Source organism: Lepus europaeus, chromosome 22 (assembly GCF_033115175.1).
Source record: "Lepus europaeus isolate LE1 chromosome 22, mLepTim1.pri, whole genome shotgun sequence".
Taxonomy (NCBI): Eukaryota; Metazoa; Chordata; class Mammalia; order Lagomorpha; family Leporidae; genus Lepus; species Lepus europaeus.
In genome coordinates, this window is record NC_084848.1 from 25054525 (window position 1) to 25072542 (window position 18018).

General features: G+C 56.8%; 1 protein-coding gene across 2 annotated transcripts in view; it reads right to left on the reverse strand.

The window, feature by feature from the left end:
* ESRRB (estrogen related receptor beta) overlaps window positions 1–18018 on the reverse strand; it is a 165061-nt gene that overhangs the window by 89166 nt on the left and 57877 nt on the right. The window contains exon 1 of one of the 2 annotated variants that reach the window (XM_062181429.1): window positions 13191–13240. The exons of the other annotated variant lie outside the window; for it this stretch is intronic. Within the exon in view, the coding sequence (XP_062037413.1) occupies window positions 13191–13240 (50 nt within the window). Of the gene's footprint in view, window positions 1–13190; window positions 13241–18018 lie in introns of those variants that run through there. 2 annotated transcript variants of the gene reach the window in all.

Below are 18018 nucleotides of genomic sequence, written 5' to 3' on the forward strand. Positions count from 1 at the left end.
CAGGACCCAGAGGGAAAAGAAATTCTCCTTATACCTCCCCCTTCCCTCCCCTACCCTGGAAGTCACCTGTTTGAGTAGAATTCAGAGAGGGACGCGCCCAGAGCAGGCGAGAGGAAATGCTGAAAGGAGCCACTGTTTATTGCACACTTACTGTGTGCCAGCCTCGGCCCTGAGTACTTCCTGCTGACCAAGCTCTGACCTGTGCCACCAAGGATGAGTACAGATGAGGACCAAGTCATGTATCCAGGGTCCCAGAGCTGGGATGTGACGGCACCGGGTGCAGAGGCGATGGCTGGGGTAAATGTTTAACAACTGCCTGGGGGGAGTGTGTGCTCCCGCCCACGGTGTACACACCTGCCTGGCACGGCCGGTTTCTAAAGACCCACGTGACGTCACTGACGGCAGAGCCGGGAAGAGGGACAGGAGCCAGTGCTGTGCGTTTCCAGCCCAGATGCACGAAGCGCAAGCGCACCACGAGAGCATTAAGCAAAGGACCAGGGAGCGATGGGTTTCCAGTGTTCATGGCCTTTGTTTTTAACATATGTACTTAATTATAAGTTTATATATTTCATTGTACTATTTATTTAGAAGGTGCAGGGTGGGGTTGAGAGAGAGAGCGAGTGAGGGCGCTCCCACCTACTGCTTTACTTCTCAATGCATGCCATAGGGGGAAAGAGCCAGGCCCCAGTCAGGAGCCAGGAGCTTCAGCCCGGGCTCCCACGTGAGCGGCAGAGGCTCCAGCACTTGAGCCATCACTGTTGCCTCCCAGGGCGCACATCAGCGGGAAGCCGGGGTCGGGAGCCCGGCCAGAGCACAACCCAAGCAGCATGTTAGCTGCTGTGCCCAACGCGCACCCTGGATTTACTTTTCAATGAGGGTTGTGTTTATCAGCTCCCAAAACAACCGAGCACGAGCAGTCTCCCCAAGCTGGCTCCTGGCTGGGCTGGCTGCAGCGCCCCACTGGGACGTGGGTTCAGCCTCCGTCCAGTCTGAGGCCCGAGCTTTCCCTCTTCACCATGGCCCGATGCTGCCTCCTAGAAGGCGCGGATGCCCGCCTGGCCAGCCAGCCCCAGCCCCACGTCTCACCAAGGGCGACAGATGCTGGAGAGCCAGTGCTATTCCATGGCTTCTTCCTCCCCCTCGTGCCTCTTGGAGTTCCTCTTTACCCACTTCCCAGCTCCCTCCATGAGATCAACCAGCACGCATTAAGCACCACTCTGTGCCCTTCTAGGTCCTGGGACAGAGATGGCGCTTAGGCTCCGGGGGTTCAGGATCTCGAGGGAAGAGACAGGCATAAACTCAACCCCAACAGACGGCAGCTGCGTCAGGGGCACCGCCCAGGGGGAAGCTGCAAGGTGAGAGAGATTTAGTGCCCCTGGGAGAGGCTGAGGATGGCTTCACACAGGCTACCTGAGCAGGCTTTCGGGGGGGGGGTGCAAGAAGTTCACCAGGCAGAGCATCGTGGGGAGATGCAGTAGACAAAGGAATGGATTTGAGGTGTATATTTAGGTAAGTGTTTTCCAGATGGAGAAGAAGACTGGACAAAACAGAGAGAATGGAAGATGGATGCCCCATCTCAGCTGGGGTCTCTGCATTAGGGCTGAGAGAGCCGAGGAAGATGGAGGAGAACCAGGTTTGGAGCACGAGGCTGCTTTGTTCCTGCAGGAATCCAGGTTGGACGCCAGAGAGGGTGCAGCCTTGGCAATGGTCAGAGAACGGGTGATGGGAGAGTGACAGAAAGCCAGAGGACACGAAATGGGAGAAAATGAAGGATCGGCTTCAAAATGCAGACTCGGGCACGGAGGGGGCCAGGCCATCGGGGGCTTCCCGGAGGTTGGCTGTGCCCCTTGGAAGATGATGCCAGGGAGAGCGAAAGCCCCTTGCGACAGCCTTCCCCTATGTCCGTGACCAGGATGGGCTGTGGGGAGGGGCCCGACAGTCCTCCCACCTTGTCTTCTAGGACCATGGCATGGAGCACAGTGCTCTGCTTCCACCTCCACCTCTAATTTTACGCATGGAGGCAGCAGGAAGGGGGCTCTGAAGGCTGCAGTGAGAAAGCTGAGATTCGGGACACGACAGGGACACCGACAGAGCGCTCTGGAGTGTCGGTGCACAGCCACGCTGCCCCTGTGTAAACATTAGCTTTGTCAGCCATGTGACCTCGGGCAAGTGACTTAACACACAATGCCTTGGTTCCATCCTCTGTGGAATAGGGTGTTAATGGTGCTACTTCTGAGGGTTGTTGTGAGGGACTGAGGGGTTGATATACAGAACATTCTGGGGACACAAGTCTGGCACAGAGTATGTGCTCAGTAAACGGTGTTGCTGCAACTATTACTACTGCAGTCGTCCTCCGCTGGCCCAACAGCTCTGCCTCCCGCCAAGACTTTCCGCCCATCAAGTCCTTCAATGATCTCCGAAGAATGAGGTGGCTTTGAAGCTCAATACCAGGCCCTGAACATGACACAAGTTGTGTTGCTGGCCCAAACTCAGCAGCTGCAGGCTCTCCTTTGATGGAATGAGGCCTGAGTAGTCTCCAGCCTGTGTAGAGATCAGGCGAGCCAGAGGTGGCGAGTGTGCCTTGTGCACAGGATGCATACACGTGTTGGAGGGGGAGGCACAGCGCACTAGGAGGCAGCTGCAGGGGACAAGAGCAAGGAGCATGGCTCAGAGAGGTGCTAGATGAAGCCAGAGCTTCCCTCTTTTGCAGCCAGAGTCCTGAGCTCCATCCTTCCAAAGGTTCACCCCCTTGGGATCCTTCATACCCCTTACCACCGTGGGCAGGCTCTTCAGCAGGACTGTCACCTAGGGGTGCAGTGCCAGTGAGGGCCTGTAGGGGGCTCTAGAGCTCTTCCATTCCCCATACCCTGGGCTGTGAGGGTAACACACTTGAAACAGTAGTGCTTTTGCCAGGGCTATGTGACTACACAGCTCCAGCAGGTGAGTGGGGGGGGGGGGGGAGCTGGGGTTCCCTCGTACCCTGTTGGTGAGGCCCGGTTCACCCGCACCTCCGATTGTTTCAGGCATGGGTCCCACTGCATGACGCTGGTTTGGGCGGTTCCCCCCCAGCCTCCAAAGGTCAGCCTCCAAAGGTCAGCCTCCTGACCTCGCACGAGGAGGTGGACAGCTGTCATTGCTCTGGCTCCCAAGGTGGGGTGAGGGTAGCTGCCAACTGCCCAAGGCTCAGGCTCTCGCCGTCCAGCCCTCCTACCTGCGCGTGGGGGAAATTTCGCTTAGAGACAGGTGTGCGAAGCCAGGCCCTCCCCTAAGGCAGAATCCAGTAGCTCTGGTGCTGCCTTAAGAGAGCTCATTCGCACGCCAAGCGCAACTTTGTCAGTTATCTGGTGGAGGGATGTCACCTGAACCTGCCGACTTCCCAGGACGGGGCCGGCTAACAAGCTACGATGGGCAAAAAGTTAAAGGTGCGCTCTTAAAACCCAGTTTGGAAAAACTAAACACAGGTCTCCTGGTTTTGTCAAAAGCAGTAAAGAATTTGTGAAATGTGTTTCTTCATCAGACCAATTTAAGAACAACAGCCCTGGGTAGAATTGCCAGATGCAGCCAATATGGTGTGGAGTTTATCTACTCACATCAAGGGAAACCATTCATCGTGTGTGTAGAGTGAGCAGCTAACCGGTACCTCGTATTTTATCAGCCAGCTCGACCCGCAAGTCCGAGACTACAAGGATCCAGCGAAGCATGCTTCCACGGAGCAGCCCCACCCAAAAGGGTACCGCCTTCTCTAATCTCCTCGTGCCACACATGAAAACCCAGGCCCCACTCATGCATTAAATGAAGCAAACGCGTCAAGACCCCAGTCTCAGGGAGGCCTTCCGTGGTGAGGTTATGTCCAACGAGTCCAAAAGCAAACTTGAGAACGTGAACACTAAACATTACACTTGGCCGAGAAGCGATGTGAACACTAAACATTAGATGCACCCCTACTAAGTGCCTGGCACTTCACCCACTAAGCGCCTGGCATGTCACCTACTATGTGCCTGGCACGTCTTCCCCATGACTCTGTTGAGTCTTTGTGACAATCCTGGTAGGAGTGACAACTGAAAACAGAGCTACCTTCTGAAAAAAACAAAACAAAAAACCCACCTTAAATTGCTAAGGTTTGTCCATTTCAGGTCCCAGAAAGGAAGGGGGTGGGAAACTGAGGCAGCCTCCATCCTCTGGCAAACGGCTTTGCTCACTGTGCAGTGCCAGCTCTGTCACCGCCGGGCCGTATGCCGCTGGCACAGGACAGGCAAGTGTACGGCATGGTGGGGGCGAGGCAGGGGCAGCCAGAACGGCCGTGGGCATGGTGGGCTCAGAACCGAGGCGGACGCGTCACACGTCGGCATAACAAACCGCTCATCTGTCAGGGATAAAAGCTTGCCCGAGCCATCCCGGACACCGGTAACAATGACACACAGATTCCAAATGTTCTCTGTAAGGGAGGAAAAAAAAAAAGACCCACTCTTTTTCCTAATCCTTCTTAAACTCCACAAGACTGATTGGTTTTTATTATTCATGAATTAATTTTTTACTCAGCGTCCCACAAGGGAATTGAAGCTATAAAATTTCTTACCGATTTGCAAGAAAAAGCGGATCTCCACCTCCGCAGCCTAGCCAAACTCTTGCTGGCGTTCCTCGGCCGTGAAATGCTTTGTTTGTTAAATCAGTTAATAATCAATTAATAACCCAAAGCTTTGGGGTTTGTTTTTGTATTTTTTTCTTTTCTTTTTTGGAAAACAAAATTGAGGAAGAGCATGAGTAAGAATATTTAGGTGGGAAGCAAATACAGCCAGCCAGGAGGACCCCGGGATATTCGCAGAACTGGAGCTGCCTCCTATTTCTAAGATAGACAGGGAAAAAAGAAAGAACAAAATAAAGGCATCGGCGGCTTTAAAAGTGGTGCGGGGATGGCGAGCGCCGGCTGCAGATGACAGGGGTCGAGTCCGGGCATCGGCGCGAGGAGTCGCAGGTGCGGTCGCGGGACACGGCCGGGGGCAGCCCCCTGGCGGCCTCTCTCTGATCGCTGCCTCCCGGGCGCCCGCCGAGGTCCCCAGGAACAGGGCCGCGCGCGCGGCTTGGGGTGGAGAGGTGACTTTGCTCGGCGCTTCGCGCGGCCCTTTCCCCATTCGCTGTGCCAAGTCGCAGCCCTCGTCCTCTGCGCGCCTTTGCGGGCGGTGGGGAGGGGACCGAGAGGCGAGAGCCGGCGGGAGCGTCCCGGGGCCGGGGGTGGGGCGACCCTCTACTCCTGTTCCGGGACCGCGCGGCCTTTGAGGCTGGGGCCCAGACCTGAAGCCCGTTCGCGTGGGCGTCAGCACGAGGATGCTTATGTCTGGGGGCGAGACCCGGCCCGCGTGCCCCGGGTCCCCGGCGCGCGGTGGCCGTGCGCTTCGCGGGAAGCGACGGGGCCAGCCGCGCCCGCAGCCCTGCTACCTTCGCCTTAGAACCGCCACTGTGCCGCTGCTGTTAGCGCCACTGTTCAGGTAGACAGGGTCCCCAAGCCCAGGACACATATGACGAGGCGCCGGGCTGAGGGGAAGAGGCACTGCGCAGTGCGGGCTGGACCGACCCAGCAGGACGGCACAAACAAAAGCTTCCCCAGGCTCCCAGCCCAGGCAGCCAGGTGAGGCCGAGAGGCAGACTCCGGGCTGAGTTCGTCCTGATGCTGTCAGCCCACACCTCCAGCCTCCTCACCTGGCGCTCAGCTAGCAGACGGCCAGCCTGGAACCTGCGGGCGGCCGCAGCGGCCTCATCCTCCCTCCGAGAGCCGGCCAGCCATGCTGGGTACGGGACTGACGGCAGGTTGGGGGTAGGGTGGCCAGCGACAGGCATTCTGCTTTGGGACTTGACCCAGCTAACTGTGCCCAGCGCCTTGGGAGGGCAGAAATACCCACCCACGCATGCACACAGGGACACATGCTCAGACCCCCACTACACAGACACACACTCAGACACTGTTGCACACACGCACATGGACATACACTGAGACAGACCACCACACACACACACAGACTGCCCATCACACAGGTGCACACTCAGACCCCTACGCACACACGCACATGGACACACAGGCATACCCCCACTACACCCACAGAGCCCCCCACCCTGCACACACTCACACACACAAATGCACAGACACCCACCACACACAAACACTTGCATGCACACTGAGAACCCCACTCACACACAGACACACACTCTGGGTCGAGTCCCCACTGCACACACACACAGAGATGCACACTGAGACCCCCACTCCACCCTCCTGCCTCAAAAACATGAAATCAAGGAGAAAAAAACAGGACAAGGACAAGCAATAGCGAGTTGGAAAGAAAACAGAGAGGAAAAACCAGCAAAGACAAAGGAAAGGCTAAGCTGCCTCGAGCCCCCGTGCAAGCCCCGGCCCTGTCGGCCTCCTGGGTCCACAGCATCGCGAGTGACAGTGTTTCCTGTTCTCTGCCCTTCTGAATCCCGACGCACAGGAAGCGCCAGGAACGCTCAAAGACCCCTTTCCGGCTGCCTGTGCAAAGCACACACCAGGTGAAAATACCACGCACCACAAAGCTAAGCAAATACAATAAAAAATTTAAAATGAATTAATAAAAAGAATCAAACAACAGAAACTAACTTATGAAGTCAAGCAATGAAAAATAGAAGAGCTGAGTTGGAATAACCTTGAGCGGCTGGGGTTCTGAAACCCGTGCTTCCTGCGTGGGAAAGGGCTCCACGGCACTTGGGCACGTCCCCCGGGGCCCGTGTTCAACGCAGCTCTAGTAACACCCGTGGTCAGCCCGGGGGGGACCCTGATACAGTTTTAAATGAAAATTGATCACATTTGAAGCCAGAAGATAAGGACGAAACCTCGTCAGAGTTGTTTAACTGCCTTTTGACCTCTGAATGAAATGACATTGAGAAATAAAATAACATTTTCCAGAAAATCATTCCCAGCCAAGGTCCCATCCTGGGGACGCTGATGGCGATACTGAATAGAAGATTTTAAAATCCTAAGGAACAAAGGAGAGCAATCAGAAAGAAAGAAGAGAAGGAATGGGGGCGGGGGGGGGGCAGAAGGAGGAAGGTACTTCTTTAAGACCAAAATGCACATAGGTTAAAAAGCACAGAAAAAAAAAAATTGCACCTCTAACCTCCAGGAAAACTTCTGTGTTAGGTTTATAAATCTGAACTCCAGTTGAGACAATGCTGAATTGAAGGCATTCAGCTGAAAGTTCAGTTCCCACCCTGTCCAATTCCAGAGGGAAAGTCCCATGGGCAGGTGCATCAGCACGATTTCCCTTGATTTAAGAAAAGCTGCAGCCCATCTGTGGCTATTTCCAGGGAAAGAAGGGTGAGTCGGGAACCTGGAGCAAACAAGGCCCAAACGTCCCTTCCAGCGTGGCCACCTGCCGCCCCAGAGAATGACGGGACGCAGTCTGCCCAGGCCCAGCCAGGCCATAACGCCGCAGAGCAACTGAGACCCCGTGAGCTGCAGGGACACCCCCTTCACTCCACAGACAGAGGAACCTTAGGATGCTGCACCCCTTCTAGAATGTTCCACAGCCTGACCTCAGCCCAGGCCAGGGGCGCAGCAAGCAGCAGGGCCTGTGTTTAAATAGCAGAGCCCCTGGCCCACTGTCACCCCCGAACACACTCTGACTCCAGGACACACACAGCCTCCATGGTGAAAGCCCCTGAGGGGTGGATACTCCCTTAGCTGTTTCGGGGTTCAGAAATGGCCACTGCAACCCCGGCTTTTACAGCACTGTGAAAGGGCTGAGTGCTCCCTTAAGCCACTACTTATAGATGAAGGTCCCGTGAAGCTCTGCTCTGATTGTAGTCCTGGTCAGTACAGAGAGGCACCCTGGACAGGCAGGTGCAAGTTCACGCTCGGGGCAAAGGGGAGCCCACACGACTCCTGCCTCCCCACCCATCTCTGAAGAGGACCACCCACAGCTGCCCAGCTCTGAACGCCAACTCTGAGCCCAGCAGCCAGCGAGCCGCCCCGTCTGAGACGAGCGGCCCATTGAGATGAGCAGAGACCAGCTGCCGCCTGCCGAGCCCTAGGAGTATTCCGAGGAAGTCCCAGTGAGTCCCCCTTGGAGCCCCGCTTTCTCCCGCTCAACCCAGCATGCTTCTGGGTAGCTGGGGAAGATGCCCCATGTAGCCTGCCACCCAGGGTCACCAGCCCAGTGCCCTGAAGACGGAACCCCCCATTACCAACCTCTCTCCATCACGGCCCTGACATCCCCTCCAAGGAAGGAGTCGGGTCTCAGCACAGGGCTGCCACGATCAGTGCCGCCCCAGCGGCAGGAGCAGGCTGGGCCTGTGAGGGTTAAACTGTTGGGCCAGCATCACAGGGGTCACCGTGATGTGCAGAGAAGTTGAGCATCCCAGTCCCCCATGGCTGGTCTGCTAATTACATTTGCAATTATAAACGCCACAACTTCCCTGCACGGGGACGAGGCCACACCAGTGGATGGGGCCACCAGGGTGCAATCCCACCCCAGGCTACCCAGGGCCACGCCAGGGCCGGCCAAAGCCCCTGAGCGGCCACCCTCTGGGGAACGGTCATATCTAAGGCCGCTCCCCAGAGGTGTAGGCTGCTGGGACGGAGCCAGGGGAGAGTCGCCAGAGACCGTCTCCATCAAGGGTCACCAGCACATACTTGCTCTAAAGCTGGTTGATTCAGCCACAGAAGCCAGCCAAAGGGCTCAAGGGCAAACAGGCAAGATCTTGGGGAAGCTGCAGGTTTACTGTCAACCCAGCCCCTTCAGGGCTTCGCCCAGCACTCTGCAGACCCTGCACATGCACCTGACCCCAGCAACCATGGAGGACACTGGAGAGTGGGCGCTCCAGCTGAGCTGGGGGCCTCCGCGGTAGCACTTGGCCAGGAGCCTAGACAGGAGCTCCAGGGCACTATGCGTGGGGGTGCCGGCTAAGCCTGGGCAGAGCTCCCCGCCGGTCAGGAGCAGCGTTCCAGGGTCTTTCTGGGGAGAGGGTGGACAGACACCGGCCACGGCCATGACCGCGGGAGGACGCTGGAACAGGGGTGCTCAGGGCATGGCTCTGCTTCGCAGCCTGGACGGCAGGTGCTCCAAAAGCAACTTTTTGGAACTCCATGGAAAATGGAGCTTAAAAATAATTTTAGTACAAAAAGTCTTCAAATCCTTTCACCCTCTTTTCATCATTTGCATTTTCCGCGACCCCTGGGGACTCCTTTCCTGTGCTCTCTTCCTTTTACATTTGGAAGCACGAAGAAGTTACATTTTGAAGAAATCACTTGCAGAACCTGGGCAGACCCGTTCCAGAGAGGGGTGCAGCGGCGTCGGGTCAGAAGCCCCCACTCCCATCTTGCTTGGGTTTTCTGTCTTCCAAATCCTCTCCTCCTGTTGCCTGCCCCCGGCACACGCGGTCATGGTGTCTCTCTCTGTCCCTTCGCCTGCTGGAGTCACACAGATCTTTGCTTAAAAGAAACAAGGCACCTTGCAGTGAGCCAGGGGAGCTGCCAAACCTCCCCAGGGGGTTTTAGCGATCCTGAAAGACCGTAGGGCAACACAGCGAGTGGCCAGGACCCCGTTATAAGGGCCTCCAGGGCTAGCCTTGGGGACCCTCGGGGAAAGCAGCGTGTGACAGGAAGCCATCACTGCCACCTCCCTCCCAGTGCTTCCCCCCAAAGTCCCCTCTGTCCCTCCGCTCGGGCTAAATGGAATATTTATTGATTACCCCAAATCAATAGAATGAAAAGGTTCCTGTTTAGTGGGCCAGGTTGCTTCTTTGTTGGTGGTGTTTTTTTTTTTTTTTTTTTTTTAAGGAAAAAGATCTTTTTTTCCCATATTTCCTAATCATTGGTGAACAAGAAGATTGGTTCTACACGGAAGGAGTTGGGGAAAAGAGTAAGTACCAAGAGGAAATTTCCAGTGATGTCAGGATCTCACTGGGCTGGAAAAGGGCTTCGCAGGTTGGGCCCCTCCAACCTGACCGGAGGTTTCCTCCCAGCTCAGAGTGCACCCCTCCCTCCCCACGGCCCCCTGCCGTGCCCGACCTCTTCCCAGGCAGCCCTGGCCTCCACAAGGGTGGTAGACACATCAAGGCTTCTGTACTGGAGCCCCCTCCCTCGGAAATCCAAGACTAATGTCCTTACTCTGATTTATTTTTAAATGTACCATTAAAAATTAATTTCCCCCTTTGTTTTTCTCCGGGTCACTGATTCTAAATTGCCATGTGGCATTTTTCCTACGTGTGAACCCACATATTTTACCTCTAGGACAGTTTGTTCTTTGTTTCTTTAACAACAGCAAAGTGGTCATCAGAGGGTGCTAAGACAGCCCCCCCACACACCCACACACCCACACACACACCTCCCCACCCCAACCGTGCTCTCTGGGTGTTGTGCGCCCGTCTCCAGCTGATCCTGTCACACACACGTTTGTACACAGGCACACACAGGCGAGCACCCTCACTCCCACTCCGGCTGATTATATATGTACATAAAATATTGATTGCAAGGGTAATAGAGTCACCTACAGGATTGGCCACAGGAAAAAAATGAAGGAGAAAGGTAGCAAGGTACGGATGCACGTGTGCGTGTGTTCGTATCTCACCTGGGAAAGTGAGAATGACACCAAAGCATTAAAAAGGTTCTGTGTATGTTAGCAGGTGCAGCAGGGGATGGCAGGAGCGGGGGTTGGGGGATAGAGGATTCTTTCTCTCTGAACTCTGGTCCCTGTGCCCTTGGGCTTTCTCCAGTCCAGGAATGTCAACTAATCCACACAGGTAAAAACTGCGTAGAGAGCACAGAAACCCATCCCCACGTACGTCCCCCGAGGAACACCAGCACCACCATCAGTGGAGTCGTCTTGCTGTCCTTCCAGCAAACCAAAGAATGTGGTCCTCTGCTCTGTTACTTTGCGACCGGTGGCTCTAAAGCGACCTGCCATTGAGAAGTCAGAATGCTGCCTCCCCCAGACACCAGCCGCTGACCTCCACAAGCAGGGCTGCGTGTCTGAGCCATCACACACACACCCTGGCTGAAAGGCACTCATCTATACACGGGGCCAGCTCCCAGTCTGGAGCAGTGAGCAGTGGCATCTGCCGGGGACGCTTGGTTCTTCGCTGGAGACAGCAGGTGCATTTTTTGGCTTTTCCTGTGCCCCATGGGGGTGGGAAGCTAATTCTTTGCAAAGAAACTAGGCAGGTTGGGAAACTCAAAACCTCTCTCAAGCTTCGCTTATAATGATTCGCACTCCAAGCCTGCCCCAGAACCCCAGTCCTACACCTAGGACCCCAGCCCCCTCTTGGCACCTCCCTAATTTTCCCTCTGCTTATTTCTCTCCCTAAACTTAAGACAGGGTTACTGCCAACTCCAGGAATTGCCCGGCTGCCAACCCCCTCCCTCCCTGCTCCCATTCCTGCTCAACGTCATCAAGACCGCACTTCCCCCACACGAATTTTCAAATTTATCAACTATGACTTGAGCCTGGGACGGACACATAATAGATATTTCAAGCTCAACTAAAGAAGTCGCCTCTGCAGAAAGGGAGCCTAAATAATTTAAATATCCAATATTTGCGAACCTGGATAATTTCATGGGAAGAAACGCCCCCACGTGCAGCCACCACATCCACTGTGTCAGCCTCCCTCCCGTAAGGTGTCTGCGGGGCCTCCCACTCCCTCCAGGAAGGACCAGAGGGAGGCACGACCCCCGCTCAGCCCCGGCTCCCCTAGCCCCTAGTCAGGGACCCGTGTCACCCGCCGGGAGCCTGAGGAGCCCCCTTGCTAGCTGAGGGAAAGCGAAATGCGCTCTAAGTCAGGAGTCCCCTCTTCTACCAGCAAGTAGTCTTCTCCCTCCGGGACGCTCGGTCTAAATTCTGGCGGCAACCAGACCCTAAAGGTCAACGTGAGGCCGGGACAGCAGGGGGTCGCCGCTGTCCACCGCGTGGTGCCCCGGGGGTGGGCTGTGGGCGCCGGGGACTGCGCAGGTCTCAGAAGCCCACCTCACCCGGGACCACCGCTTTTGGAAACGTCATCGCAGTTCTTGGGGTACAAAAAAAAAAAAGACAGGACAGTGGAGCTAGCGAAATGCTGACTTGGATAGTTTAGTTTGCATCCGGAAAAAAAAAAAAAAAAAAAAGAAAAGACTGCAAAGTTACGCAGGAGAGCTGCCCGCGAGAACCAGAGTTTCCGTTTATGAATGTGATTTTTTTTCTGAAGCCTTCCAAGGGACCAGTCGGCACGCGCACGCGCCCAGACGCCAGGACCCTCGCCCGGGGAGGGTGGAACGCGCAGAGCTTTCGGGAAGACCGTGGCAGGTGGCGGGGCGGGAGAGGCTGTGGCCGCGCTGGACCCTAGGAGCGAAACCGCTGGAGCCGAGGCAGGGCGCGTGGGGCCGAGCTCCGCTTCGCCCTTCTGCGCGCAGCCCCGGGGCTGGGGAGCCGCGGTCCCCGGGAGTCGCGTCCGCCTGCGTCCACGCCGCTCTCACACCCACGGCTTCTGGCGCAACCGCAGCAAAGCCCCCAGGGTGCCCGGCGGTGTCAGCCCGTGCAGCTCCCTCCAGATCCCGAACTAACTTTGCCTCCGACGCAGCGCCCGGCCCGGCGCTCTCACCCCTGGCAGGCTGCGGGGCTCCCGGCGCAGGGCGTGCGCAACCCAGCGCGCCCACACCCCGGGGCCCTTGGCGCCGCTCGCGTACCCCTGGGGTGCCTCCCCCGGGACCGCCGAGTGAGCGCCGGCCGCCGGCAGGTTCCGAGCCGCCGAGCGCGTTCGAGGTCTCGTCGGTCGCCGGGGTGCTTCTTGCTCCCCGAGATGGAAAAGACAAACCCGCAGCGCCCGCGAAGAGGTTTTCTTGGACCGGACGGGGCATCCTTGCGGCCACATGCCTGTCCCTGTGCCCGCTTCCACCTCTCCCGCTCCTTTCCCCGGACACTCAGATATTTTCTCACTGATCCCAGAGGGCAGAGGGAGGAAGAACGCGCTACTCTAGCCTTCCAGTGAGGGTTGGGCGAGGCGGGGTCCCGGGAAAGTTGGCGTCGGGTTTAAGCCAGAGAAGGAAACTGAGGCAGTGTGCGGCTCTCCCCTCCGCTACGGGCCCGCAAGTGTCCCCCCCGAGGTCCCTGGCACTTCAGGAACGTGTGGGAGAGGAACTGCGACACCCGGGACAGGGACGGACGCACCGACAGCCCGAGGAGCGGGGCACCTACTGGTTGTGGTAGCCGAGGGGGTCCGGGATGCAGAGCTCCGACACGTCCATCAGTCCCGTTCTAGCATTCCCAGTCGGTGGAGACAGGCGGCGGGGAAATCACGCGGAAGAGCGAGTGAAGGGCACCGGCGAGGTGCGAGCCCAGGCAGGGGCCCGGGGTGCCGGAGCCGGCGGCCGCGCGGAGGAGAGGCGGGCGGAGAGCGGTGCGCGCACGGACCCGCTCTCCCACCATCCGCGCGCGCCGAGCCAGCGGGCAGAGGGGATGAGAAGCCGGGGACGAGACCGGGGCGCCCGGGACTTGGAGCCCACGAACCCTACTGTAGCTTTAAGGCTGGGAGACTGATGTATGGTTTGGCTCCTATTGGCTATCTCTCAGGGGCTGGACTTAAAGTGACAGAATCGAGCTGGGGTGGGGGGAGGGGGGCGAGCCCGAGCGACTTCAATGGAATACAAGTCTCCCGCGCGCGCGTGAGGAGTAGGCACTGGGCTTTAGTCACAAGGCCTGCTCCGTCCTCCTGCCCTCGCAGAGAGAGAGAGAGAGAGAGAGAGAGAGGGAGAGAGAGAGAGATGTCCAAGGTGGCACTGGGGGCCAGGGGAGATCTGCCGCTCCCAGACCACCCCCCACCCCCCCAACCCCCGTCTCCCGCCCCCCAACAAAGTGCTTCTTTACAAAAGCAGATCTAGAAAAAACTCACCTCGCACCCAACCTTTGGAATGGGTTTGTTTTCCAAATTAAAAATGAGCTGCCCTTCTCCACCCTGGCACCAAGGAGAGGAGACCCTGGCCTCAGATAGTCATGGCTGCAAGCCATGTGTTGAGTGTGAACAGGCCAGGCCTGCAGGAGAGGCCCAGGGAGACAGCAGCAGGGTCAGAGCTCCCCTTCCCAGCTCCTGACACCTGGGCCAGTCCCTTCTGCACGGTTAGATGCCTTTGCAACATGCCCTCCGGGTGTATCCTCATGTTCGCGGGCCAGCCTCGTGGATGCACCCGGGGCACAGACACAAGCCAATAAATCCTCAACTGCTTAGGAAAATGCAATTGTGGCTAAAACACCCAACTTTGCTGCCACATCCACTTTCTGACACACAGCTGAGTCCCCCTGTGCTGCTCCCTTCACAACCTGGAACGTGATGAGCCGCAGCAAAGCCACAACAAGTTGTAAGTCAAGCCCCAGCCTCCGTCTGGGGCTTTTCATCTTTTGAAATGTGCCAGCCACGGGGATAATAATCAATTTGGCGATTCAAATGAGTGTATGTTGGGGAGGTAGGTTTGGAATTATTTAAAAGGAGAGAAGACAACCCCTGAGGAAAGACCACCACCTTGTTCTCCAGAAGACAATGAGCAGTAGGGGGGGAAGCCACAATTTATCATCAAAATAACGCGTAAGTGGAGTGTAACCTGCAGGCACTTTGGGGATAAAAGCAGGGAAGGTTGCGCACAGCCCCAGGAGGGGCCCGCCATGCCGGGAGGGGCTGGGCACTGGGCAGCCGATCCTGGATGCTTTCTGGCTTGGATAGATGTATGCTTGTGCAGGCTGGGGAGCAGAGGAGCTGAGCTTTTTCACCTGCACTGGAGTGGGGGGGCGTGCGGAATTCTCCCCGCAGAGGCCCTGAGAGGGATGAAGGCTGTCAGCATACCCCCACCCCACCATGTCCCCAGATGTTCGAGTTTGGTTGCACGTTTCTAATTACATAGGTACTGGGTTCCACTAGACACAGCAAGAGGAACACAGAGACGCCTTCCCCGAGCCTGGCTTTTACACAAGCCCTACCTTTTGCCAAGACTTCTGCTTTCTGCTCTCCTGAGAGCTGGGCTGCGAGCACACAGCAGCCGGCGAGCGCTTTATAAAATGCACAGCCAATGTCTCCCACACTGTGATGAGGAATGAGATCCCATCCTTCCTGCAGGCAGGGCTCCCGTGACGGGGTTCCCTGGGTCCCTCTGCATCTCATGCCACACTGCCTCCAGGCCCCAGTCTGCCCACCTAAAAGGTCCACCATCCAGACTGCACCAGAACTTTCTAGTATTCACTTTGCTACCACGGTTGGCAATGATACATGCGTGGGTGTGAGTGGTACTTCCTCTTACCCTGACCCCCTGCACTGTAAGCTCCATAGAGGCAGGGCCATAACGCTTCGTCTGAGAATGCCAGCACCTGCCAGTGCGTGGTACAAGACAGCCGCTTGATAAAGATTTTCTGAATGAATTGTTGAAGTGTAGCAGTTCTTCTTGCTGGGGGAGAGGGAGGATGTCACAGCCTGCAGAGGCGCAGGCAGCTGTCTGGGAAGGGGGTGTGGCCCTGACAGGTCATGAAGAGTCAGGTAGCTCCTTGTTTTGTGCAAATGCATCATTTCAAACACACGCTGGATATAAAAGCCCCTCCATAGCAGAGACCAAAAGACAAGTTCACGGCCCAGAGCGGTGGATTCAGAGCCCCTGGGACCAAATGAGAGCTTGCGTTGGTTAAAGAGCTAGGCCAACGCTTGCATGCAATTATTCTCCACCTCCAAGGGCAGGGATGAGGGAAACTCAGACTTCCCCCAGGCAGTGGTGGTCCTCCAGGGCAGCGAAGTCTGAGACCCAGACCGCAGCCTGTGCCGGTGCAGCGTCCTCACCCACAGCTGGCTGGCGGCCAGCTTCTTTCTCATCTTCCTCTCTGGGGAGTGTCAGCCTCTACACTCTGCCACAGGAGAGGCAGAGGCCAGGTGGCGGGGACACCCTGGTGACATGATCCAGCGTGGCAGGCCCGGGCCTCTCCCGAGACGCTCCAGGCAAACCTGGCCAGGGCCCACTCCATGCATGGGACCAGCCTTTCTCCTGTGCTATCCTTGGCCAGCTCACAGAGGCGAAGCTTCCTTCTCACAGCCAGGGTCGGGGTCCCTGCCTCTGGCATAAAGGGGTGGCACTGCGGGATGGTGCAGAGGACCCAGGTCTCTGGTCCTGACTCCTCTGTGTGACCTCGCCAAAGCCATCGCTTCTCTAGAAAACACAGGCAGAGTGGGGTGTGCAGAGCTCTTGGGTTTCTCCAGGCTTGGACTGTATTCAGCCAATCACGAGTGCACACGGTTTCCACTCACCGGAGCAGGTGTTATCTGTACACCGTCTCTAGCAAAGGCTCAAAGTCACCTCCTCGCTGCTTTCTGCTCCATCACTGGCACCCCAGTCGAGTCAGCCCAAGGGGGATGGGACAAGGGTATTAGACATGGCAATAGTGGAAGCTGTAGGGTGATGGCAGCTCAATTTGTTTTTGTGGCAAATTCACTTAAATAGATATTTACACCTTCTCAGAACCTTATAGCTAAGAGGGGCTCAAGGAAGTACAGGTGGTCTCTGACTTAACAATAATTTGACTTAAGATTTGGGGGCTTTACAGTGGCACAAGAACGAGGTGCACTCAGGAAAAAACAAGGTCTCAGTTTGGATCTTTTCCAGCCAGCCACGTGCAGCATGGTAGTCCCTTTTGCTGCTGGCCGGTGGCAGCACCCACAGCACCCAACTGGTCACATGATCACAAGGGGAAACCAGCGACATTCTGTGTCATGTTGTTAAGCCAGGGTGTTCGGCAGGGGTGGCAAATGAAGTGCGTTTCCAGCTTGCACCATTTTCAACCTACGATGGGGTGATCAGGCTGTAACCCCATCGTAAGTCCAGGAGCACCTTGACTCAGAGCCATCATCGGAGTTGACAAACGAGAAAAGCTGGAAATTTCCCCAAGAGGGAAGTGACCTACGCAAGGTCATGCGGTGAAGAACTGGCCAGGTGCACCGTCTGTGGCCTCTGGATCTCTACTTATTCCAGCCCTCAATCTGAAGCAGGCCAGTCTCTTCAATGTCCCTCACCCTCCTTCCCCAAGGTCAAGCTCTTTCCTAAGGAAGAGGGAGCCAAACAAGCACAGTGCCGGGGCAACTCCCTCTACACACCTGCAGCCAGTGATAGGGCAGACACAGCGTCTCCTGGGTGGAAGAAAGGAAGCTCTGGTGGGTGGGCACCAATCGCACAGCCTGCTGTCCTGCCGGGAGCAGTGTTCCAGGCGGCAGAACATTCACACGCCCAGCCCGCTCTGTTGCCCGAGTCGCTGTTTCCCTAGGCACCAAAAGCACTGGAATGTGCCGATGCGGCAGCACGCACAGGTCTACACGGAGCACCTGCTGTTTCTTACTGCCTGCACAGGGAGCTCCCTGGGGGCCTGCACCTGGGTCTCCACTGCTGTCCCCACGATGCACACAGCCGATCCCAGCGGGGCTCCCTGTGCCGGAGGTCTGGTGAGAAGCTCTGCCTTCACGGAGCGCGGTCTTAGCTGTACCCTCCCTCCCTGGCGGCCATCCCCCTGGACGGCAGTCATCTTTGATTAATAAGTAAAGCAGCAGCGAGCAACGTCTCTCAGACTTCGAAGTTCCCTCCTGTCCATGTGCTGCCCTGGGATCAACCATGAAAGGAGGCGTTTGTCATCTTTCAAGTGGGGTGACTTTGCGGGAACTGATGGGCCCAGCTAGGCCCTCAGAGAGCAGAGGACTCGATGGCTTTCTCACCAAAAGGGAAGACCCAACAGGCATTTTTGGAGCGTCTGCCGGAGGCTCCCTGGCTCCAGTGGATGGGGTCATTATCTGTTGCATCACCCTGTTGCTCACCTGTACCCACATCCTCTGAAGCTGTTTCCAGGTGAGGATGTTGCCTTGGGGGCCCCCACCATGTACCCCCTTCTTACCACCAGCCCCGGGAGGAGAGGTTGCAGCGGTGGGATTGTCTGAGTCGCAAGCCCTGCTCCTTTCTGTTCCACCCCAGGCTGAGGGCCACGGTAGGTGCATCCAGGAAGTGTATCCATTGACAGT